The sequence below is a fragment of the Osmia lignaria genome, chromosome 7, assembly GCF_051020975.1.
Source record: "Osmia lignaria lignaria isolate PbOS001 chromosome 7, iyOsmLign1, whole genome shotgun sequence".
Taxonomy (NCBI): domain Eukaryota; kingdom Metazoa; phylum Arthropoda; class Insecta; order Hymenoptera; family Megachilidae; genus Osmia; species Osmia lignaria.
In genome coordinates, this window is record NC_135038.1 from 9,470,616 (window position 1) to 9,491,060 (window position 20,445).

The 20,445-nt window shown below is 39.6% G+C and overlaps 3 protein-coding genes across 13 annotated transcripts in view; all 3 read left to right on the forward strand.

Moving 5' to 3' along the window:
- Positions 1–8,030, forward strand: part of LOC117604387 (tubulin monoglutamylase TTLL4) — a 119,504-nt gene extending 111,474 nt beyond the window's left edge. For 5 of the 11 annotated variants that reach the window (XM_034324366.2, XM_034324367.2, XM_034324368.2 and 2 more), the window contains 2 exons: positions 5,871–5,926; positions 6,262–8,030. In XM_034324366.2, coding sequence (XP_034180257.1) covers positions 6,281–7,957 — 1,677 coding nt within the window. In that variant the 5' untranslated portion in view covers positions 5,871–5,926; positions 6,262–6,280 and the 3' untranslated portion in view covers positions 7,958–8,030. Of the gene's footprint in view, positions 1–5,870; positions 5,927–6,018; positions 6,171–6,261 lie in introns of those variants that run through there. The other 6 variants (XM_034324369.2, XM_034324372.2, XM_034324374.2 and 3 more) reach the window with 4 other exon arrangements.
- On the forward strand, positions 3,195–4,599 carry LOC117604394 (enhancer of split mbeta protein). The gene has a single exon (XM_034324387.2). It carries the CDS (start codon positions 3,415–3,417, stop codon positions 4,048–4,050), a length of 636 nt encoding a protein of 211 aa, XP_034180278.1. The 5' UTR covers positions 3,195–3,414; the 3' UTR covers positions 4,051–4,599.
- A 144-nt stretch (positions 8,031–8,174) lies between the features above and the next one.
- LOC117604386 (tubulin monoglutamylase TTLL4) lies at positions 8,175–20,138 on the forward strand. Its single transcript, XM_034324365.2, has 2 exons — positions 8,175–9,957; positions 10,365–20,138. The coding sequence occupies exons 1-2, from the start codon at positions 9,158–9,160 to the stop codon at positions 11,332–11,334; spliced, it is 1,770 nt and encodes a 589-aa protein (XP_034180256.2). The 5' UTR covers positions 8,175–9,157; the 3' UTR covers positions 11,335–20,138.
- The last annotated feature ends 307 nt before the right edge of the window (positions 20,139–20,445 follow it).

Below are 20,445 nucleotides of genomic sequence, written 5' to 3' on the forward strand. Positions count from 1 at the left end.
ATTAATTAATTTCAACAAATTTTTAGTTTGCTAGTAATGTTAATTTATTTCATTATTGATTTTATTATTTATGGATTCATCATTTGACTACCATTTTTGTAATATTATTGACTGGCAAATTTGAAAAATTCAAGAATTATTATAATAATTATAGTGATATCGATTCTGGCAATTATTAAACTACCCTTTATGTTTTCTGCAAACAACACCTTCAGATATTAATTCTGAATAATTTAAATTATCTCCAATTACTGTATCTTAAAAATATTTAAATATTACATCTCAAGCACTATATTTCACCAACAAATTAAAAAAAAAAAAAATTACCGATCCCACTTAGCACGGTTAGAAGGAATCAAAATCCCAATTTGGTTTCTCTGAACTCTCCAGAAATTGAATTTCGAGACGAGAAAGCAAAGAGAGACATAAAATCGAACGAATGCGAGGCGCAGCCGTCTCCGAGTACAATTATAACGCCATCTAAATAAATTCCACACGGTAGCCTGGTCGATGGTATCGGTTCCTATTCGAGGCCCATAATCAACGGCGCCGAAAAAAGGTTCGCGGTGCGATCCTATCGGCGTGTCTGTTGCTTTAAAGAGACATCACGGAATCCTTGTGGCTGGTGTCGTCGAACAATCCCGAGGAGATTTCTAGCGGCGATCGTAGAGACGAGAGTAAAAGAGAAGCCGATCGGTAGTTAAGGGCGTTCGTATACCGAAACGATCGAATTCTTTAACGAACGGGACACATCGTTCCTCGATCCGCGAGAGATTGTCCGGCCAGTTTGCTCGTGAAGCCTCGTAAATACTCGGTCCGGCCCACTGAGGACCCTTGTTTGGCCTATCGGCTTCCAAAAGGGCTAAACACCTCGTTAAGTCCCGCAAAGCGAAACCTGTCCGCCAGGGATGGCTGGCCCCCATTAACATCGTACGCTTAATTCGAGAAATCGGCTGACGATCGCGACAATCTGGAAACCGGTTGTCCCACCATCAAACCCGGGACCTTTTTCTAATACCCTGGCTCCTTGAACGGAAAGCACCAGTCAATTCAGATTATGAAAAACTTTGAATGGTAACACGTTGACTCCCATAAGCATCACTGATGACCGATATGTCTCAAATGAGTAATTAATCGTTTCACAATTATTATAGTATCACTTATAATATATAATTCGGGAAGCACTTGAATTTAACCCTTTCAGGACGGGGTATTTTTCAACTTGCACAGAGTATTATTAATTTAAAATAAAGGAAGTAATATTTTTATCCTTCAAAGCAAATATTATAAATCTTTGTATGGAATTATAAATTACTATCCGCAAAGGGTTAATTTTCCCAGAAATCACATTTTATATCGCACAAGTAACAAGTAACCAAGCAGACTGTACAAGAAGTCTTCTGCTTAACTACTTGAACCACCACCACCACCACCATCGATCTTCGCGTATTTTCGTCAAACGACTCGTATAAAGGAGGACGATACGCGTATCGCGCTATTTCAATTGTTCTACATCGAGGAGAATAGGATCTGGCCCGGCTCGTTCGCCAAGTCGTGATTCAGCGTGTCGAGAAGCCGAGCGGCGGCGACACGCGTTTGTACACGTGCTACTCGGCGTCGCGTCGATGGTATTCCAGTTAATCAACAAGTGCCGTGGGTCTAGTTGCACCGATGCACCCAGGGAACGGCTGGATTCCAATAAACCGGTCAAAGCGGACCCAAGGGTTGCCTCGCGAAAAAACCATCCGAGAGAACTTGTTTTCTTATCGGAAATTCGATGTCGACGCGAGCGCGTAGCGCGCTTCAGTGAGCGTCGCGTGCTGCCCGATGCCTCCTGTCAAATCTGACCAACTTTGGACAATTAATGAGAAGGACCGCTATCAAAATCGAAGAAGATTTGAAATTTTCGAACCGCTGTGTATGTAGATGATCCTCCCATCCATCGAGGCAATTATCGAGCAGCGTACACCCGCCCCGAGCAAGGTGTAAATTAAAAAGCTTGGTATTTATCAACACCGTATCTCTTGCGATCAATAAACTCGATCGATAGGCTATTTGACGAGTTAATTATTGCGCGGATCGGAAGTGGCCGGAGGAAACGAACGTCCTACGAATCGATATGAAAATATTTTTAATTAACCACCTCGGCGAAAGCGTTTTCGTGAAAGTTACGAAAAATTAGCCGTATTTTTCTTTGCAATTAATTTTGCTACCGATACGCCGCCGTGGGGCTCGTTTCACCTCGTTGTCGCCTTTATCGATCACGCTGTTGTAACGCAACCCTGTGCATGTGTAATCGAACCACTTTGTCTCGCGGGGTTCGTTAAAAATCGTTGATAATGAATGTTGCGTGTGACTCGCACACGCGTGTCACTCCTACGCGCCGCGAGGATTATCAGATTCAGTGCGCGGAAAAAAATGCATTTCACAAGTTTCTCTCGGGCAATATGGAGCTCCGGTATGTTTTATTCATGGGCGTCGATGGTAAAAACAACGCGGCTAGTTGACGATTTCAAACGTTCGTGCGAAGATATACATTTCGCTCGTGCAAATTGAGCCGTTTGCTGAAATAGGTGAAGAAAAATCATAGGCGTTATACATTTCATCTGTCAACCACCCATGATAATCAAACGGCAGCTAGAATCGTTAGCGATATCGTTCTCTGCAAAAGAGAGGCCGAGAAATGGCTGGAAAAGTAAGAAGAAGAAGAAGAAGAGGAGGAGTAGAAGATCGCGCGAGGATCAGAGCGGATTGCGCGGGTCGTCCTCGTGCTGGTCGCGCGTCATGGCGTGTGCTCGCTTCTTTTTTCCCCCGTGTTCTCCGTGAAGGGACGAGGGCAGAGTAGTAGGAGCCTTAGCAGAAGCGGCAGCATCGAGATGCCCATTCTCCTTTCGTGCAGGTGTGCACGAAAAGGTCCTCTCCCGCGCGCCGACACCAACGAAGGGTCTCCCTGCGCCACTCGACTGAGCATACACAGATAGAGGGGAACGCGTGGAGGGAACCTGTGCCGGGCCCAACAGGCCCCCGATCTGTGGGAACTGTTCGGCCCGCGAGCTTCCCACGATACGCTCCGGCTGCTGGCTGGCTGCGCGGGGTTCACTGTTTGCCTCTCCCTCTCCTCCGCGCAGCTCCCCTCGCCATGTGGTCAACACCCTTCTCCCGTAAAGAAGTCCCCGGAGTGGTCGTACGGGGCATCGCGTGGGACGAACGGGTGGGGAGGACCCGTGGAAGATATAAGTAGCCGGTCGGTCCCCACCAGGGACTCAGAACCGTCGCAAACACGGTAGCGCAAGCAGTCTCGGCACTCCGAGTCCTAACTGCCTAAACGCACGCATACTATTCACGCAATCGGGCTTGATATACGGTGACCTAAGTGCCTAAGTGAGAAGGATAAATCATCCCTGATATCACGATATGGCACCGCAAACCAGTTACACACCGGTCGGTGGTATGGAGTACGAAGAGCCAGTGTCGAGGACATACCAGTACAGGAAGGTAATGAAACCGATGCTGGAGAGGAAGAGGCGAGCGAGGATCAATCGTTGCCTGGACGAGTTGAAGGACCTTATGGTGACGGCTTTGCAAGCCGAAGGTGAGAACGTTGCTAAATTGGAGAAGGCTGATATACTGGAGCTGACCGTTCGTCATCTCCATACACTCAGAGCTGCCAGGAGACTCACCCTGACGCCGGAGAACAGTTACGCGGATAGATTCAGAGATGGTTTCACCCAGTGCGCACAGGAAGTGTCCTCGTTCCTCTCGACCCCTGTCGCCGCTGCCGTTCATCCGGCTGCCGGTGCACAGTTGATGAGACACCTCGGTGGATGTTTGAGAAGACTCGAAGGACCAGCCGCCAGTCCTGTCGGAAGTACCAACAGTTCTTCCAATACTGTGAATCCTGTCAACAAGGTGGTCCCTGTCAGTCCCGCCACCAGTGTCATGGTCAACGTACCGCAAAACGTTTACACGCCACCCCAGAGTCCTGTCAGTGTGGCCAGCTCTTCCGGGGAGTCCACGGAGTCGTCTAACGCTGTCTGGAGACCCTGGTGATCGGATGAAGATGAAGTTTTTGTTTAAACATTGAAATTTTTCAATTGGACTTATTATCCCTTCCCTGGTGATATGTAACTCTGATCGACGACGGAGTAGATTTCCGAATCGGAGGGAAAACGACGAATCATTGTCTTCCATATGTTGAAAATTGTTTAACCTCGATGGTTTAGTCGAGAGAGATGAAAGTTTTTCTTTTTTTTGTAATTATCAGAGAAGCTCTCTATTCTTCTTTTCACTTTAATATGTAAATAATATAGGTGACGAAGCTTTAAGTGACTGTCTGTGATAGGGTTCAATTCTGTACCTGAGATAACTATGTTCTCATAATGTAAAATGATTATTATTATATAGATTATAATTTGTTATGTTTAAGAGACAGTTTTTCATTTTTTTTTTTTTTTAGACGTAACGAAAAATTCGGTGTTTTTTGTTACAACCGATCGCACGTCAAGCGATATTCAATAAACAGATTGTTTTAATTCTATTTGGTCGAATTTGGCGATTTGGTATCCTACAGTGTTTATCTCTTTTCCCTCGTTTCCTAGTCATTCCTCTCATTAATAACCTGTTTAATATTATTGTTTTTATTATCTAGACTCATTAGCAAGTAGTTTACATATTTAATATGATCAAGGTTCAAAAAACAATTTCCGCTTGCATCTGGTTTTTTTTATTTCCTTGAAATTTCTCAAGTAAGATTCATTATTCATTGTTCTTTTCTTAGCTTTAGATTCCTTCATTTTCTGAAATTCATTAGAGTCTTGTAATAGTCATATGCAGTAGATTATTAATTAATTGGCACACTTAATTTTTTTGCAATTAGGTATAACTTCTGTTTATTAAAATACAATACTATATTATACATTTTATGATAATAAATATTTAACTCTTTCAATTTAGAAAATCTAAAAAATAATATAATATACAAACTGCAAACACAGTCTAAATTTACATTAATTATATTTATGAAAAAGTAAACAAATTTCATTTTTCATTAACCTGAAATGCTTCATTAACCCGAAGCTCTCTATCAAAGTAAATTCACCAGATAACTTTAATTTACACCTTAAATCGTTGTTCGTTCGCACCATAAATAATCGATCGCCCGTTGTATGGAGATCGTCCGATTAAAAACTGTAATAACGCGCGCAGATGTTTTCGCTGTTGGAAAAGATCGGCGTCGAATTTGCAAGCAATCATGAGAGGTTTGTTCGTTAACGACGATCGATCAAAAGTCTCTTCTTTTTCTTCCTTCAAGCTTTCCAGCAACAACGTTGCTGTTTTTACGTAAATGGAACGTAGCCGGTACGTGCCACGGAAGTCGACGCGACACGCTCTTTTTCTACCCCCTTAGGTCGCTTTTTATCACCGTCACTGTTCACGATCGATCATTTAAATTGATCCCGATCATACCGAGAATGTTAATTCCTCTGATTCGATGTTTCTAAGAAATTTTGTTACCTAAGTGAAATCTGGTCTTTATATAAATCCCTTTGCAATTTTTTGAGGATGGGGTAGATGATGATTTATAATATACAGGGTGAATCTCAAAAAGTAGGATACTTAGATACCTTTTTCATTTGTGGAAATATTAGAAATGTTGATTCACAAAAATGATTTTGTAGGTTGAGGTTCTTAAAAAATTTCAAAGTCAACTTTATTTTTTACTATCAGTCCATATATTAATAATTCAAGCTACCAGGGTTTTAATATTTCTTATAAATGTCCATTTTTCATCTGACTATTATCTGTCTATTTAATAGATGCAATTTGTTCATTGAACAAATTGTACATAAAATGATTGATTTCTGTTGCAGGTAGCGTGACTCCGATCACAGAATGCTGACAGCTGCCGTTTACAGAATTTAAATAGGTATGTCACGGGAAATATTATAAATAATTATGCTATGTAATTTTTATACTCGAGTTGTTCACCGAAGAATGAATTTTCCATTAATTTATCATAATCGTTGATAAACAAATTGAAAGAGGGTGCAGGTAAAATCAGAATGTAGCCTAAAAGTTTCGATATAATTCACGGTTCGATCCGTCGACAGTCGAATGGACACCTATAGATTGGCTTAACCTAATCGCATGAACGATGCGAGGTGACAAAAGTGAGCTAATCATCGTAAATCCGTCGCCCATTAAACCGTCCCGTAGGATTCGCGAGGCATCAGTCGCATTAAATATCAAATTTAATCGCAGATGTTACAGAGTGTCCGGGATGGACTTAATCGCGTACAATCATCGCGAGATCGCGAGCATCTCGAGCAGCGTCGACGACGAGGACGACGAGGTGGAGAAAATCCTTCCCTACATCGACATAGATCGCCACCTCTTAACGATCGATCAATTGGTATCGGCCGGTGAGAAAAGATGCAAGATGCCGTTCAGGAGAAGCCTATTCTCGAACGTGCCGCCGTACATCATCTTTCAGTCGTTCGAGAGCAAGGGACCAATAATGCCGTACGAAGTAACCAGACACCTGAAATGGCGTCTGAGCACGATCACACCATTAATTGTACGTCGTACCTTGGTCAACTCAGGTTATCGGCTGATGAAGAAGTGCCAGGAGTGGGGCGGGACTTGGGGCAAGTACATGAAGTCGGTGTGCTTCAAGGAGCTGAAGGAAACACAGAAGATCAATCATTTCCCGGGCGCCTTCCAGATCGGCCGCAAGGACAAGCTGTGGCGTAACCTAAGCAGGATGATGTTGAAGCACGAGATCAGAGAGTTCGATTTCGTTCCGATGACCTACGTGCTGCCGCAGGATCTCTACTACTTTAAACAAGTTTGGAAGAAGTCGGGCCACAAAGAGAAGTGGATCCTTAAGCCACCAGCCTCTGCCAGGGGCAGCGGGATCAAGGTGGTGCACCGTTGGTCCCAGATACCAAAGAAACGCGCCGTGGTCGTTCAAAGATACCTGTCCAGACCCAGACTGATCAGCGGCGCGAAGTTTGACCTTCGTCTCTACGTCTTGGTCACCAGTTTCAATCCGTTGAAGGTGTACATCTATCCCGACGGTCTGGTCCGATTCGCCTCGGTCAAGTACAACGACGATATCAACTACCTCAGCGACCGGTTCATGCATCTGACCAACTACAGCATAAACAAGACTAATTCCACCTACACCAGCAACGACTGCGTCGACTCCTGTTCGGGTCACAAGTGGTCGCTTAAGACACTCTGGTCCTATCTCGAAAGGGAACACGTGAACGTGTCGAATCTGTGGGCCTCGATGAAGGACATCGTTGTTAAAACCATCATAGCTGGCGAATCGTCCATCAGTAATTTAACCACTGCCAACGTGATGTCGAGATACTGTTGCTACGAGCTCTTCGGGTTTGATATCCTTTTAGACGAGGATCTGAAGCCTTGGCTACTGGAGGTGAACATCTCGCCCTCGTTGCAGACCTCATCGCCCTTGGACACCGCTATCAAGGGACCGTTGATCAGGAATGTGTTCAATATAGCTAGCTTCCAACTGCCAAACACACTGTCCGCTGAGGACACTGATAAGGTAGCCAAGAACTATCAGTTGGACAGGGTGTGCCACGACTGCAGGCTGTACAGGACTGGTCTCAGTCTTCAGGAATGGGACAAACAGTCGTCCTATGTTAATCTTAGGGATAGGGATGAGTATCTGGAGGACATCATCGAGGATCTCACTCCTGATGATGTTCGACAGTTAATCATTTATGAAGACGAACTGACACAGCTTGATAGGTTCGAGAAAATCTTTCCTACGTCCAGTAGCCACAAGTACCTGCAGTACTTTGATATTCCAAGGTACTATAATATGCTGTTCGATGCGTGGGAGATGAAGTACGGTGATAATAGGGAGAAAGGGATATCTAGGTTGCAGGAACTCTGTGAAAGCAAGTATCATTTGGAGCCTTAGGTCTGGTCTTCAGTTTCAGGACCTCTGTTCAGAGACCTAACGATCAAAGTGTGAAGCCTCTTTTTTTTTTTTTCTTTTGTATACAATTGTACACCCAACCCCGTCGTATATAAAGTATTGTTAGGAACGTTCTGCTGCGTCAAGGTTGTGAAAAACGCAATTTTATTGTATCGAATCTTTTGGTTTAATAAATGATTTTACAATGATCATTACAGAGTCTACGTTTTGATCAGTTTGCTAAATGTTTTTGTCGATCGGAAAAGAAATTACAGGTTTGTAGTAGATTGGAATCTTTGATTTTTGCTATGGATATTTATTCATTTATTTCGTAATTTCATTTTCTTTTGCTAAATTGTCGATTTGTTCATTTTGAGAATCGTTCCTGACAATTTGTGCGACAGTGATCATATCGCGAAATAAAAATACGATTAAAAGACAGATTAGGATGATAGTGTTTATTGAACCTTGTTGTTGCAAAGATTTTATAAACACTTTAGCGAGTTACTGTTTAAGGAAATAGATATATGAAACTAGTTGATAATTATTGTTCCTGTAGGTTTGAAATGAAAGTAATAATTATTGTTACTAATCAACTAATCGTTGAGCGAAATGCCTTATGTACAACATAAATTGGTAAATTTAAGGACTGGAGCTAAGGATAAGAAATGTATCGTTTGGTTATTTATCAAAAACTGTAATCCAAAATGCGACATCTCGTTTTGTTGCTAGTGTGTAACGTTTATTATAAAAAAAATTTGCTATATAAAGCGATTTTCTAACTGTTTTCAACAGTGTATCTACATTTTCTTCAACCCCTGAAAAGTGAAATAAAGAAGCTGCGGAAGAATTACTGAATTATTTTAACCTGGAAGAAAATAAGCGAAGGGAAAAGAAATAAACGACACTGAGAAAATTTTGAAATTTGCAGAATTCATGAAAGAAGAGTGATAATTAAAATAATAACAAACTCACCTAATTGGAATATAAGCTCTCGTCTGAAATAAAGATCCAATTCAGAATAAGTCTTCTCACTTGAAATCAGCTTTAGACAAAATGTCACCACCCTGAAGAACCCTCCAAAACCGACAACTTCTGGTCGCTTTAAACAGAACCACAGACTACTTCACTATTCATTCACCTTTTAACCTATCTCCCATTTTTCGGCCAAACACTTCAAATTCCAAGTACAATTCTTCAACAATGACAAACCTCCGATTCACCAGCAACAACCCAAAACCATCCCCAAAAAGCAGCATGGATTTCCCAACGAAACAAGACGCCAGCATTGGTACCTGTTCCAGCAAATTGTCATTGTACGATCAACCTGAAAACGACGAATTGGAAGAGTACATCGAGTTCATGGAACATTTAATGACGATCAGAGTAAAGCCGTGTGAATCAATAAAACCACGAATCATTATCGATCCACCGGACGACGGGGACAAAAAGATGAAGCAACCGATGCGTAAGAGCCTGTTCGCCCACGTTCCGCCGTTCATTATTTTCAAGAACCAGAAGAATAGCTCGAAATTGCCAGCAGAGATCGCCAGGCACTTGTTATGGTGGCGGCCAGGTAATTACACCCCACGTATCATCGTGTCGACGGTGCTGAAATCGGGATTCAGAACGAGCAACAAGTCGACGAGTAATTGGTGCGGCACCTGGTGTAGCAATCACGCTTATTCCAAACTGAAAAGTACCAATGTGTTCTCCAAAGTGAGCTGTTTCCCTAGCTGCATACAATTGGGTGACAAGATATCGTTGTGGACGAATTTTCGAAAGATGAGGAGGAAGTTTGGTAGCAAGAATTTTGATTATATCCCTTTGACCTTCGTTCTACCGGAAGAGAGGAACGGTTTGAGGAAGTTTATGAGAAGGAACGATGGCGTTTGGATCGTTAAGCCACCGGCAGCATGCGCTGGACACGGGATCAAGGTGGTAACCCGGTTGCAGGAGATTCCTGATCGTAAATCTCTTGTTGCTCAACGTTATATCACCAGGTAGAAGATTCGTATAATTGGATGAGTAATTTTTTTTTGAAGTGGTGTAAGTCCTAAAGTTCAAAAATTCCAAAGTTCTCAAATTTTACCTCTCTAAACTTTCAAAAATTCCAAAATTCTATATTTGTAAAATTCCAAAATTCTAAAATTTTGCGTTTCCCAAGTTTCAAGGTTTCCAAAATTCCAAAACTCGTAAAATTTTAGAATTTTTGAAATTTTTAGAGTTCTGGAATTTTGGAACCTTAGAATTTGGGAAACGTAGAATTTTAGAATTTTGAAAGTTTAGAGACGTAAAATTTTAGAACTTTGGAAATTTTTAGTTCCCAAAATTCTATAGTTCTACGTTTCCCAAAGTTCAAAAATTCCAAAATTGCAAAATAAACTACATTCCTCCTTTCCGATTCCAGACCCCACCTCCTGGATGGTATCAAATTCGACATCCGCCTGTACGTCTTACTAACGAGCATCGACCCCCTACGAATCTACCTGTACAAAGAAGGTCTGGTTAGACTAGCAACGGTGAAATACATCCACGACGTGCGACATCTAACCAATAAATTCATGCACCTTACAAACACGAGTGTAAATAAATTCAGTCCCAATTTTCAACCCAACGATAGCCCAGACGAGTGCAAAGGTAACATGTGGTCCTTGAAATCCTTATGGAACTACCTGTCCACTATGGAAGGTGTGAACATCCTGGAACTGTGGAACAAAATCAAGGACTTAACAATCAAAACCATGATATCAGCCGAGGCTGCTTTGGTCAATGCCTCGAAGAGGACGACACTGTCATCCTACAATTTCTATCAGCTTTTTGGCTTCGACGTTCTTCTGGACGGACAGTACAGACCGTGGCTCCTAGAAGTAAACGATTATCCTTCCATGGAGCCAGATACTCCTCTATGTAAATTGGTAAAAGGACAGTTAGCCAAGGACTATTTGAATCTGGTCGGTTTTCACGTGCCTGATCTGCTGAATGGTAAGGAGTTGAAGATCCTCAGGATGATCTGCAAGCAAAATGGTGTCTGCTATGATCGACAGTTGTACTCTAATTTGGTGTCGTGGAAGGACAGACGGAAACAGTACATTCATGAGAAGATGAATAACAGAAAGACGTACTTGAAGACGATATTGAAACGCCTCACCCCGGATGACGTTAGGGTGCTGATAAGACACGAGGATGAGATCACTCAGACAGGTGGTTTCGAGAAGATCTTTCCTACCAGCGAGACCTATAGGTATTTAGGATTTTTCGAAAAGGTAAGGTATTATAATTTATTACTAGATGCATGGGAAAAGGAATACGGGCAGAATAGATCAGTAGGTATTCAGAAATTGAGGACACTTTGCAGGAGGAAATATCACTTGTCTTAAAAACGAAACAGTAACATTGTTGTCACTAATAGTTCATAAGAAGTATAAAAAATTTTGACTACTGTGAATATTTCTATTTGTAACATAGGTGCTTGATTATAAATTTATAATATCCGAATAAAACGTTAATTACCATTTAATATAAAAAAAATATTTGAATGTATTGAAAGTTGAATTTAATAACTGAACTCATGAATCTTATGAATAAAAAGTCTTTGTTAAAAATATGAGAAAGTAGAAAATATTATTTGAATATTATATAATATACAGGGTGTTCGAGTAAGGATGACATTCTACGAGGGGGTGGTAGCGTGGGTGATTCTGAACAACTTTTTCAGGCTGTTGTCTGATATGGGTCCCATGCATATTAGGTTAGGTTAGGTTATATGTGATTGAAACAATTTTTAGTTGAGTGTTTGATATATTACATTGATGATTTTATAAGACAAATATTATATTTGCTTACATAATACACAAAAATTTTCTTTGAAAATGTATTTCAATCACATATAACCTAACCTAACCTAACCTAATATGCATGGGACTTATATCAGACAACATCCCTTTTTCATATACCAAAATGCTTGTTGAGGCTTAGTTTTTGAATTATTAATGAAAACCCCGCGCGCATAGTGCGCATGCTCAAGAGTGTCGGCTTCGAACCGTCGCGCAGCCGAGTTAGTTTGTTCGCGACCGCGGTCGAGTGCGCTTCTCGTAGCCGACACTCCCGTAACTGAGCCCGGGCTCTACGCGTTTTCTAATTGGACAGTGCTTTTCATTAATAATTTAAAGACTATACCTCGACAAGTGTTTTGGTGAGGGGAAAAGTTGTTCGAATTCACCCTAGCTGCCACCCTCTGGATGGATGTCCACCCCTAACCGAACACCCTGGATACTATTTTCAATAAATAAAAGGTATTTCTCTATACGATTTTCTGTTAAACATATATCTGAAACGGTAACGAATAAGTAATAATAGAGTTAATTAGTAATAATAGATTAACGTGTATCGTTGAAATAAATGTATCTTTCTTATTTTGTGAAATATAATGTACATACAGATTTCGTATTATTCATGAGTTTCTATAGAATTCTTTAGATTATCAGTTATCATTATTGCCATTATTAGCTATTTGCTAATGAAACAAATAAATAGAATAGTTGATAGATGTGAGAAGTTGTGATCATTATTTTCTAATAACATGATAATTAGAAGTGAAATATTTCTGCAAAAGAGCTTGAATATTTATGAATTTATTAATAACTCATCAATTTAAAGTTTAGAATCTAATGAAAATAACTGTATAAACATTTCGTAAATACTCTTTGTAGAAAATGGCTAGATGTGGATTGCAACAAACAGTAGAGTTTCACATATCAAATGACCTACTTCGAAACATGTCAAATCAGACTCAATTTCAGGACATAAAAGTATCACAAAATACCACGTGTGGCATATCAATTTGAAGCTTAAAATGTAACAAAAATAACTACCTAAACGTTTCATAGATATTCGTAATAAAAATGATTTAATCCTTTTTTGAATATAATTGGAAGGAAAGCAGACCTTCGACGAATTGAACGGTTTCACGGCTATAAAAGCGGCGGGTTTAATAAATCCGTACTGACGATTTAATGTCTCTATTGTGATCGCGACGGGCGACAGTAGCGGCAAACTGAACTTGATTAGGTTAATACGAAAGGGGACCAGATTTCTTCGCTTCCGCCCTTTAAATTCAATTACCAGACCGCCGGTTTAAACATCGTGTATCAGTTTTGTCCAGAGGAAGTGCGATCCGTGATCAAACGAGGGAATCAATTCCAAAGTGTAATATCGTTTCAAGAATCTTTCATCAAATTTTGTATATTTCCATTAATTATTTGTCTTTTAAAGACCCATCATTTTTATAAACCTTTATTCTAAGCAATATTAATAAATTTCTATTCGAAATAATTTTTCTAAATTGTTCTGAAGCGATCTAAAGCGGTGTTATGATATTTATAATAAATTCCGTAGCAAGTTTATACACTGGTACGATTAAAAGAAAAGTAAACACGAGGGTACCGTGGCCTGTCAAATACGGGCAGGCAACAGTCGTTTGAAGACAATGGGCTCGCACAGTGCCAGGACAGTCAATGAATTGATATCGTTATTGTAACAACATAATAGACATATTTTCTTATTGAGATTGCAGCCCACTGTACGTGTAACATGCGCGCCGCCTTTATGAATGCATTCATTCATGCGTGTCGCGCGTATGTGTTACCCGACCAATACAAAAGCACACTGTGTAAGGCTAAGGACCCCGTCTTTCACTGAAAGATCGCTTCAAATTTTGACTGACTCAATTTATAATTACTCGGAACAAGAGACAGTATTAAATAAATACTATTATCAATTCTGTGAATTTTTTGAAAATTTCTAAAATTAAGCAAATTAATTTGATATAGTGAATTCGATTTAAATTCTTCTTTTCTTAGCCCACGTTAATCTTTCCCAATTTTAGTCGAGTAAAAAAGAAACCTTCCATTGTCACGGCTATAAAAATCCTTTTATCATAATTCTGAACGGATCCCCGAAATAATTTGCCGGATCCATTAGTTGGGCCGCCTTCTAATGCATCTACGATCGCGCTTTGTCACTTGTTCAAATTGACCGAAGGAGGTGTCATTAAATGAAAATAGATTTCGTGGAAGCAGAGACAAAAGCAGAGTGACCAGTCTAATTCACCGTCGGAATTACATGTCGTTGGATGATAATAATAGACAAGATTTGGGTGAATAAAAAAGTAGATCCACGTGGCTTATCTCTATCGTGCTTCGAATTGAATTTTAAATTAAAGTGAAAGGTGGTCTAATTAGTCGAACAGGAAATAGAAAATTTTCTATTTCTAATAAGTGATCCTTTATTTTCATATGATTATCCTTAAATTTCTTAACATAATTCAAATTCGTTATATAAATTTTTCCTTTCTGCGCACGTCTACGATTCACCGTGTAATCATTTATCATGGTTTTGCTATACGGTAGACAGTATCATTGTAAAAACACGCGAGACAACTTTCTTACGTGTAATACAGACAGGATTATTGTCACCGGTCAAATTAACGCGTTTACGATCAATTACTTGAACGAACTTTGCCAGGGAAAGCGGTACATTTTTTTTTGTCGGCAAATGGCACACTTTGAAGCGAAATTTATGGTTCGCGAGAACGAGAATACAACATTAATCCCTTTCCACGGCGCGTGAAACGATTTTTAATGAAACCAGATGAGGGACGTAGATTACGGAGTGCAAAATGAAACGCTACCGATGGATTTTATTTAAGTTATAAAGAAACTCATTAAATGACCACCGTGTAATATAAAGTTGCGAAAAATTGTGAGTCAAAACGAATCGTAGAAACCGATTCATTGATCAATTAAGTTTTGAAAGTCTGCTTGTTCTTCCTTTTTTTAATATCAAATAAATTCAGTTAAATAATATTTATCTTATTTCCTCAGAATCAGAGATGCTGAATATTATTCATGAACTCTAGAAACGGTTTGTTTAAGAAATCTGATTTATCGTTTCTCATAGCTGTCCATTTAAAAACCCGTTTAAATTGAAAAATCTTCGAGTACGGGAAACAGTTTTTTTTATCCACTAATGAGAGATATTCATATTCATTAGTGGATTGCGTATGTTAATTCAGGTATGTCGTAGCAAGATGTAGAAAGCACGTGTGAAACGTGCAATATGTATAATTGAATGCGATCGAGTATTCATAATTGACACAATATACGGTGTGTAGTAAAAATGAATCAATCTATGGAATTCTATATGAGAGTGAGATTGGAATTTTCATAAAAATCCATCGGCTACATTAATTAGAAATTCTTTAATTTACCTAATTATAAATACTCCTGATAAATACTTGGAATTATAGATGATACATATAATAAAATATTTTGAAAATTTTATGAAAATTCCATATGGAAATTACGTTAAAATTTTCATAGGAATCCACCCCCATAATAATTAGAAATTCCTTAATTTATCTAATTGGAAACACTGGTGATAGATAGTTGAAATATCAGAATACTGTGATTTGTTAAAAATAAAAATTCTACCTAGTACCAATTAAGGTGTTAATTAAGAAAGATTAGATAATACAAATTACTCCTCCTAATTTTGAGCTATAAAACGATAGTGCCTGTTCCATTTGCTAGCAGATAGGCAAGGTGTTAAAATTCTCCAGCAGTATCGGTGATCAAGCTCAAGGTTGAAAGCTGAAAAGCACAGTAATTTGAATAGCATCGACTACCGTTTTTATTTCACGGTACCGTCGTAAAGTTTCCTCGCAGCCTTAAGACAACTGGCCATACGGTATTTAAGTATTCGTTCGCCTTTAAAGTGTACACTGTTTATGCACGCGTCGAAGTCAGCTGTAGATCGAGGTATCGTGATGCATTTCTCAATGGATTTTACGACCGCCAGCCTCGTAATATTTCTGCGCCAGATAGATCGGATAACGAGAATATTGATCCCCGCTGGATTTCTGTGAAGCCACGATACGCATCTAACAGAAGTCACTTTTGAACTGCAGCATTATTCAGCCAGGAAAAGGTGTGAGGAATCTTTATAAGGAACGTGGATTGAGTTCTAAAGAAATCAAGTTTATTTCATTTCAATAAAAAAAAATTACAGTATTTTTACAATATAATTAACCAGTCCCTTCTTAAAATAAAAAAAAAAAAAAAAATGATAGAAGTTTTTAATTAGAAAGATTATCGAACAGTATTGATTGATCACCTGATCAATTAACACCTTCGATCCCAATTAGATAAATCCACTCACACCAAAAAGAGTAGGAATCTTTAAGTGAACGAAGTGCATTCCTAACAGGTAATTATCAGGCAATTACCATATGCCATTGACATTCGATAATTCCCCATTTTTTAGAAAGCCTCCCCCCTCCAAAATTCCAAGGGTGATAAATTATCAAGCACCCCTTATAATCAAATATCACAGCACAGTGATAATATTCCATTTCTGGTACCACTTCCCATTTTACAATAACAAAAATAAAGCAAACATCCAAGAAGGGCATTCAAAAGAGTTCAAATCAGAAAGTCGGCGCGGAATTCGGCGGCGTGCGGGGGCGTTCTGTGGGCCGGGTAACGACTTAATAAACCGTTGGTTCGGCCGATGGGTTGGGTGTGGGCGCGCGGTTCCGGTGCTGGATGGAGGGAGGCGGTAAGGCACGTGTACAACGCGCGGTTGCGGCCGCGGCTGCGGCTGCGGGGAGCGAAGGGACGGCAGGCCGGTAGTCAGGTGCGTCGCGTGCCCCCTACTCTTGGCACGCAGTTAGCTCGTGTTTTGTTTTGAGAAGGCTTAACGGCGTCCGTTCCCACGCTTCCGCGCGCCGCCACGGCCGACGATTTCGAATTCGTTGCGCGCCACAGATTTCGCGCTCGAACGTGCCCCATGATGTATTCTCGCGGTCGCGGTCCCGACCATCACCGTCGCCGACCACCATTCCACCATTTTCCATCCTATCTCTGGAAATTACCCTCGCTTCGTGGACGATTTGAAAGTTTCATCGCTTTCGAGATCACACACTGTGATTGTGTGGTTTACTGTGATGGTGCTCATTCTCTTGGGTCATTTTATATTAAGGCATGGGGGATGTTTTAGGGTGGGCTGGTACTTTGGTATTGTCGTTTAATTTTGAAATTTTATAGCCATTCATATACAAAAGGATGATAGGCAGAGAATGGCCCAATTAACAGCTTAATTAAATAATAGTAATTAGAATGCAACTTTTTGACGAGATTTTTGATAGGTCGTGTGTGTACTCATTTTAATCGTCGAATCACGAGCAATACAAAAATGGTACAATATTTTTGGAACAATCATTTTTCATGAAGATTTAATCAGTAATCGTATCCTGTGAGAAAGTATGCTTACGTCATTGAATTCCAGATGGAGAAATCTGCAAGGAAGGTAACTGAAAATTTGTGCCATTTATATAGCCATTTTAATCAGCCCTTAATCTTTAATTTGATATAACATAAGTGTCATTTTGCGATACTTTTCTGTCATCAAATTCTCCGAGAAACTTTTATTTTTAACTTTCTGTAATTTATGAAAATATTCAATCGTCAGAAATTATGATGCAATAAAAATTTGTAGCTTACGTAGAATATCGAAAGATTGATTCGGTAGAGTTGGAAATGGCAAGGTGATAACTTTTGCAGGAGTCTGTACACGAGATTCGCGCGTGCACGCTGCGCTCGTGCGACATGGCACGCTCTCCCCCATAACTGCACACCGCGTTCTTCTACATACAGAGTGGGCCATTGTTTCAGCATTACAATAATCTTGCTCCCGACTTCTTGCCTCTTATTTCCCTTTCTCGTTTTTCTCTTTTGTTCTCAGCTTTCTTGCTCGTGTACCTTACTTCCCGCCTCTTGTATACCATTCCCAACGCTATGCACCCTTCTTATTGCCTCATATTCTTGATTTTTTTTTAATACACGTACTTTGCATCGTTGATTATATTTCTTATTCAAAGTTAAAATTTTAATTAATTAGACACTCGAATTTTCAAGCGAATAACTTTCTTATGTATTAAAAGGGGTAATTTGAGATTGAAGAAATTTTGATTCGTTCAATTTTCAAGTTTATTATTTGAAATATTTTTCTGATGATTACAATAGCGTTTCGAAGAAATTGGTGGCTACTTCGAATCGCAATTGACTTCCCACATACTTTCACGCGGCGTACTCGTTCATAAACCATCTCTCGTTTTCTCGGCTGGGACGGTGAATATTGTCACGCACAATATTCCCATGTATGTACATATGTATATGTGGCACAGCATTCTCTCGCTGAGGCAGTATAGCGGCGCGTGCATACGGCACGCGTGCTCCCTGGAAATCGACGGTAAACCGGATGTTCCATCAACTGCCATTAAAGCAGCATAACTTTCTGGTCGTTCTTGTAATCATCTTTGTGGAAATCTTACCGAAAATCTTTCGATACTCATCGTTTCCTCATTATTATCCCTCTTAGCTTTCCTTTTCTCTTTGATGGTTTTAATCGTGTTCGTTTCAATTAACCACCAGTCATTTTGTGTTCAGAATATTATCGGGGGAGTTACATAGTTATTTTCGTGAGATTTTAAGCTTTAATTTGATGTATCGCAAGTGCCATTTTGTAATACTTTTATGTCATGAACTTGTCTTACAATGAAACATTTCATCTATTGCAACATTGTTCGTTGCGATCCACGACCACTCATCTTGTGTTAAAAATATTAACGAGGCATTTATATAGCCATTTTCAGCAAACTTTATGCTTTAATTTAATATATCACAAGTGCTATTTTGTCATATTTTTATTTCATCAAATCTGGTCAGATATTTATCGTTTCAAAATCAGCCATTTAGTATGGAACAACGTAATAGTAAAGGTGTATGAAACTAAGGGGACATTAAAAGTAGCCCCATAACCACACATGTGTGCATCCCGAGAGTTAGAAAATTCCTACAGTTTCTCGGTTCCCACGAGCGGGGTGCGTCAGGTGGCTAGCGTGGGGTGCGTGCATCCTCCTTCCTTCTTCACCCCTCGAAATAGATGTAAACCTCATCGTAAACCCCCTGGCGCCGTCCCAATACTATTTTCAACACGCAGCTTCCATGTGTGCTCGTGTACGTACAAATCCTATGGGATTCTTTTACAAGTGATTCGGAAACGAGATTATCCTGGTCGACCCAGTGCGACCCGTCACGTTGTTGGGGGTGAGGAATTTTTCTGTTGGACAAAATAGTTGGTAGAGGGTGAGAGTTGGAAAAATTATAGAGAACATTTGAAAGAATGATAAATTGGATAAATTGGGAATTATGGCATCTGAATTAATAAGACAACTTTTTATTGTATAAGAATTAAAATATTTATTAATTGTGCAAAATTATATTATTTTTACAATATCGTTAGATTTTTCTTATGGTAGAAAATGTTTGCACTTAATAAGGAAGAAGATCACTAAAATGGTTTTATTTCGTCTGTACATTTCGGTCGTCGCAGACACGTTTTTATCAAAGAATCGTGTGGATACACTGTGGGGGATCGTTCCCATGAAACCAACAATTTAGCATTCAAAGAAATTCGACTGTGAGCTTACGTCGTTTTATTCCTTTATTCTTTTTCCTCCAAATGACGTCATTGACCCGCTTTTTTAGCCTTTCAAAAGGTTGTCTCGCGTTTCGTGTTACAGGGATAAGTGAAAGGGTTGAAGGTAATCTTTCCAATTCCGTGCTCTGATATTTTTTAACCATTTTTGGAAAATCTTTTCAATACATTTGTGTATAAATAATTTTATAAAATATTGAAAATTCAAACATCAAACATCCCCATATGAACAATCTTTCACCCCTTTCATAAAAGAGTAAAGAATATAATATAATACGTTTCTAATTCTAATTTAATTCTCTACTTTATATTATTTTAATTTTCTAAATTTTACACTGCCCCTTTGAAAATTATCCTTCTAATACATGAAACTCTTTTATTTATAAATTATACATTTAACTTTAGATTAATGTACTTGTTCGAATCACGATTGACCCAGACTCCACTGTTAAAGGGTTGAATAATAGAATATAATTAATTATCTTTCATAGCCCGAATACTTGTCCCAAATAAAATGATAATTTATTATATAAAAATTGCATTATATCAGGGGTAAATAACTGTACACGTTACCCCATCAGATAAAATTTCCCAAACGACAACGATCATCCCCCCCAACCACCCCTTTTTTAAATAGCCTCGATTCGACTGGGATTCTCCATAAAGAAAAAGTAGAAGTTGTGGCGGGTACACAGAGAAGGTGGAGTATAAAAAATGAAAAGAAAAAAGAATAAGGGATAGGGTCGGATGGCAGAGGCACGAGATCCTTCCCACGTCGACGAAACGTGCTGAAAGCGTGCTACTCGCGTGGCCGTTAGAGCATCACGTCGAAGGAGGAGGGGTCTTTGGTGCATCGAGCCGGAATCTTTCTCACGGACGAGAAGGACGTCAGGTGCAGGACCTCCTTCAGGAAGTACAACGGTTCCTTACAA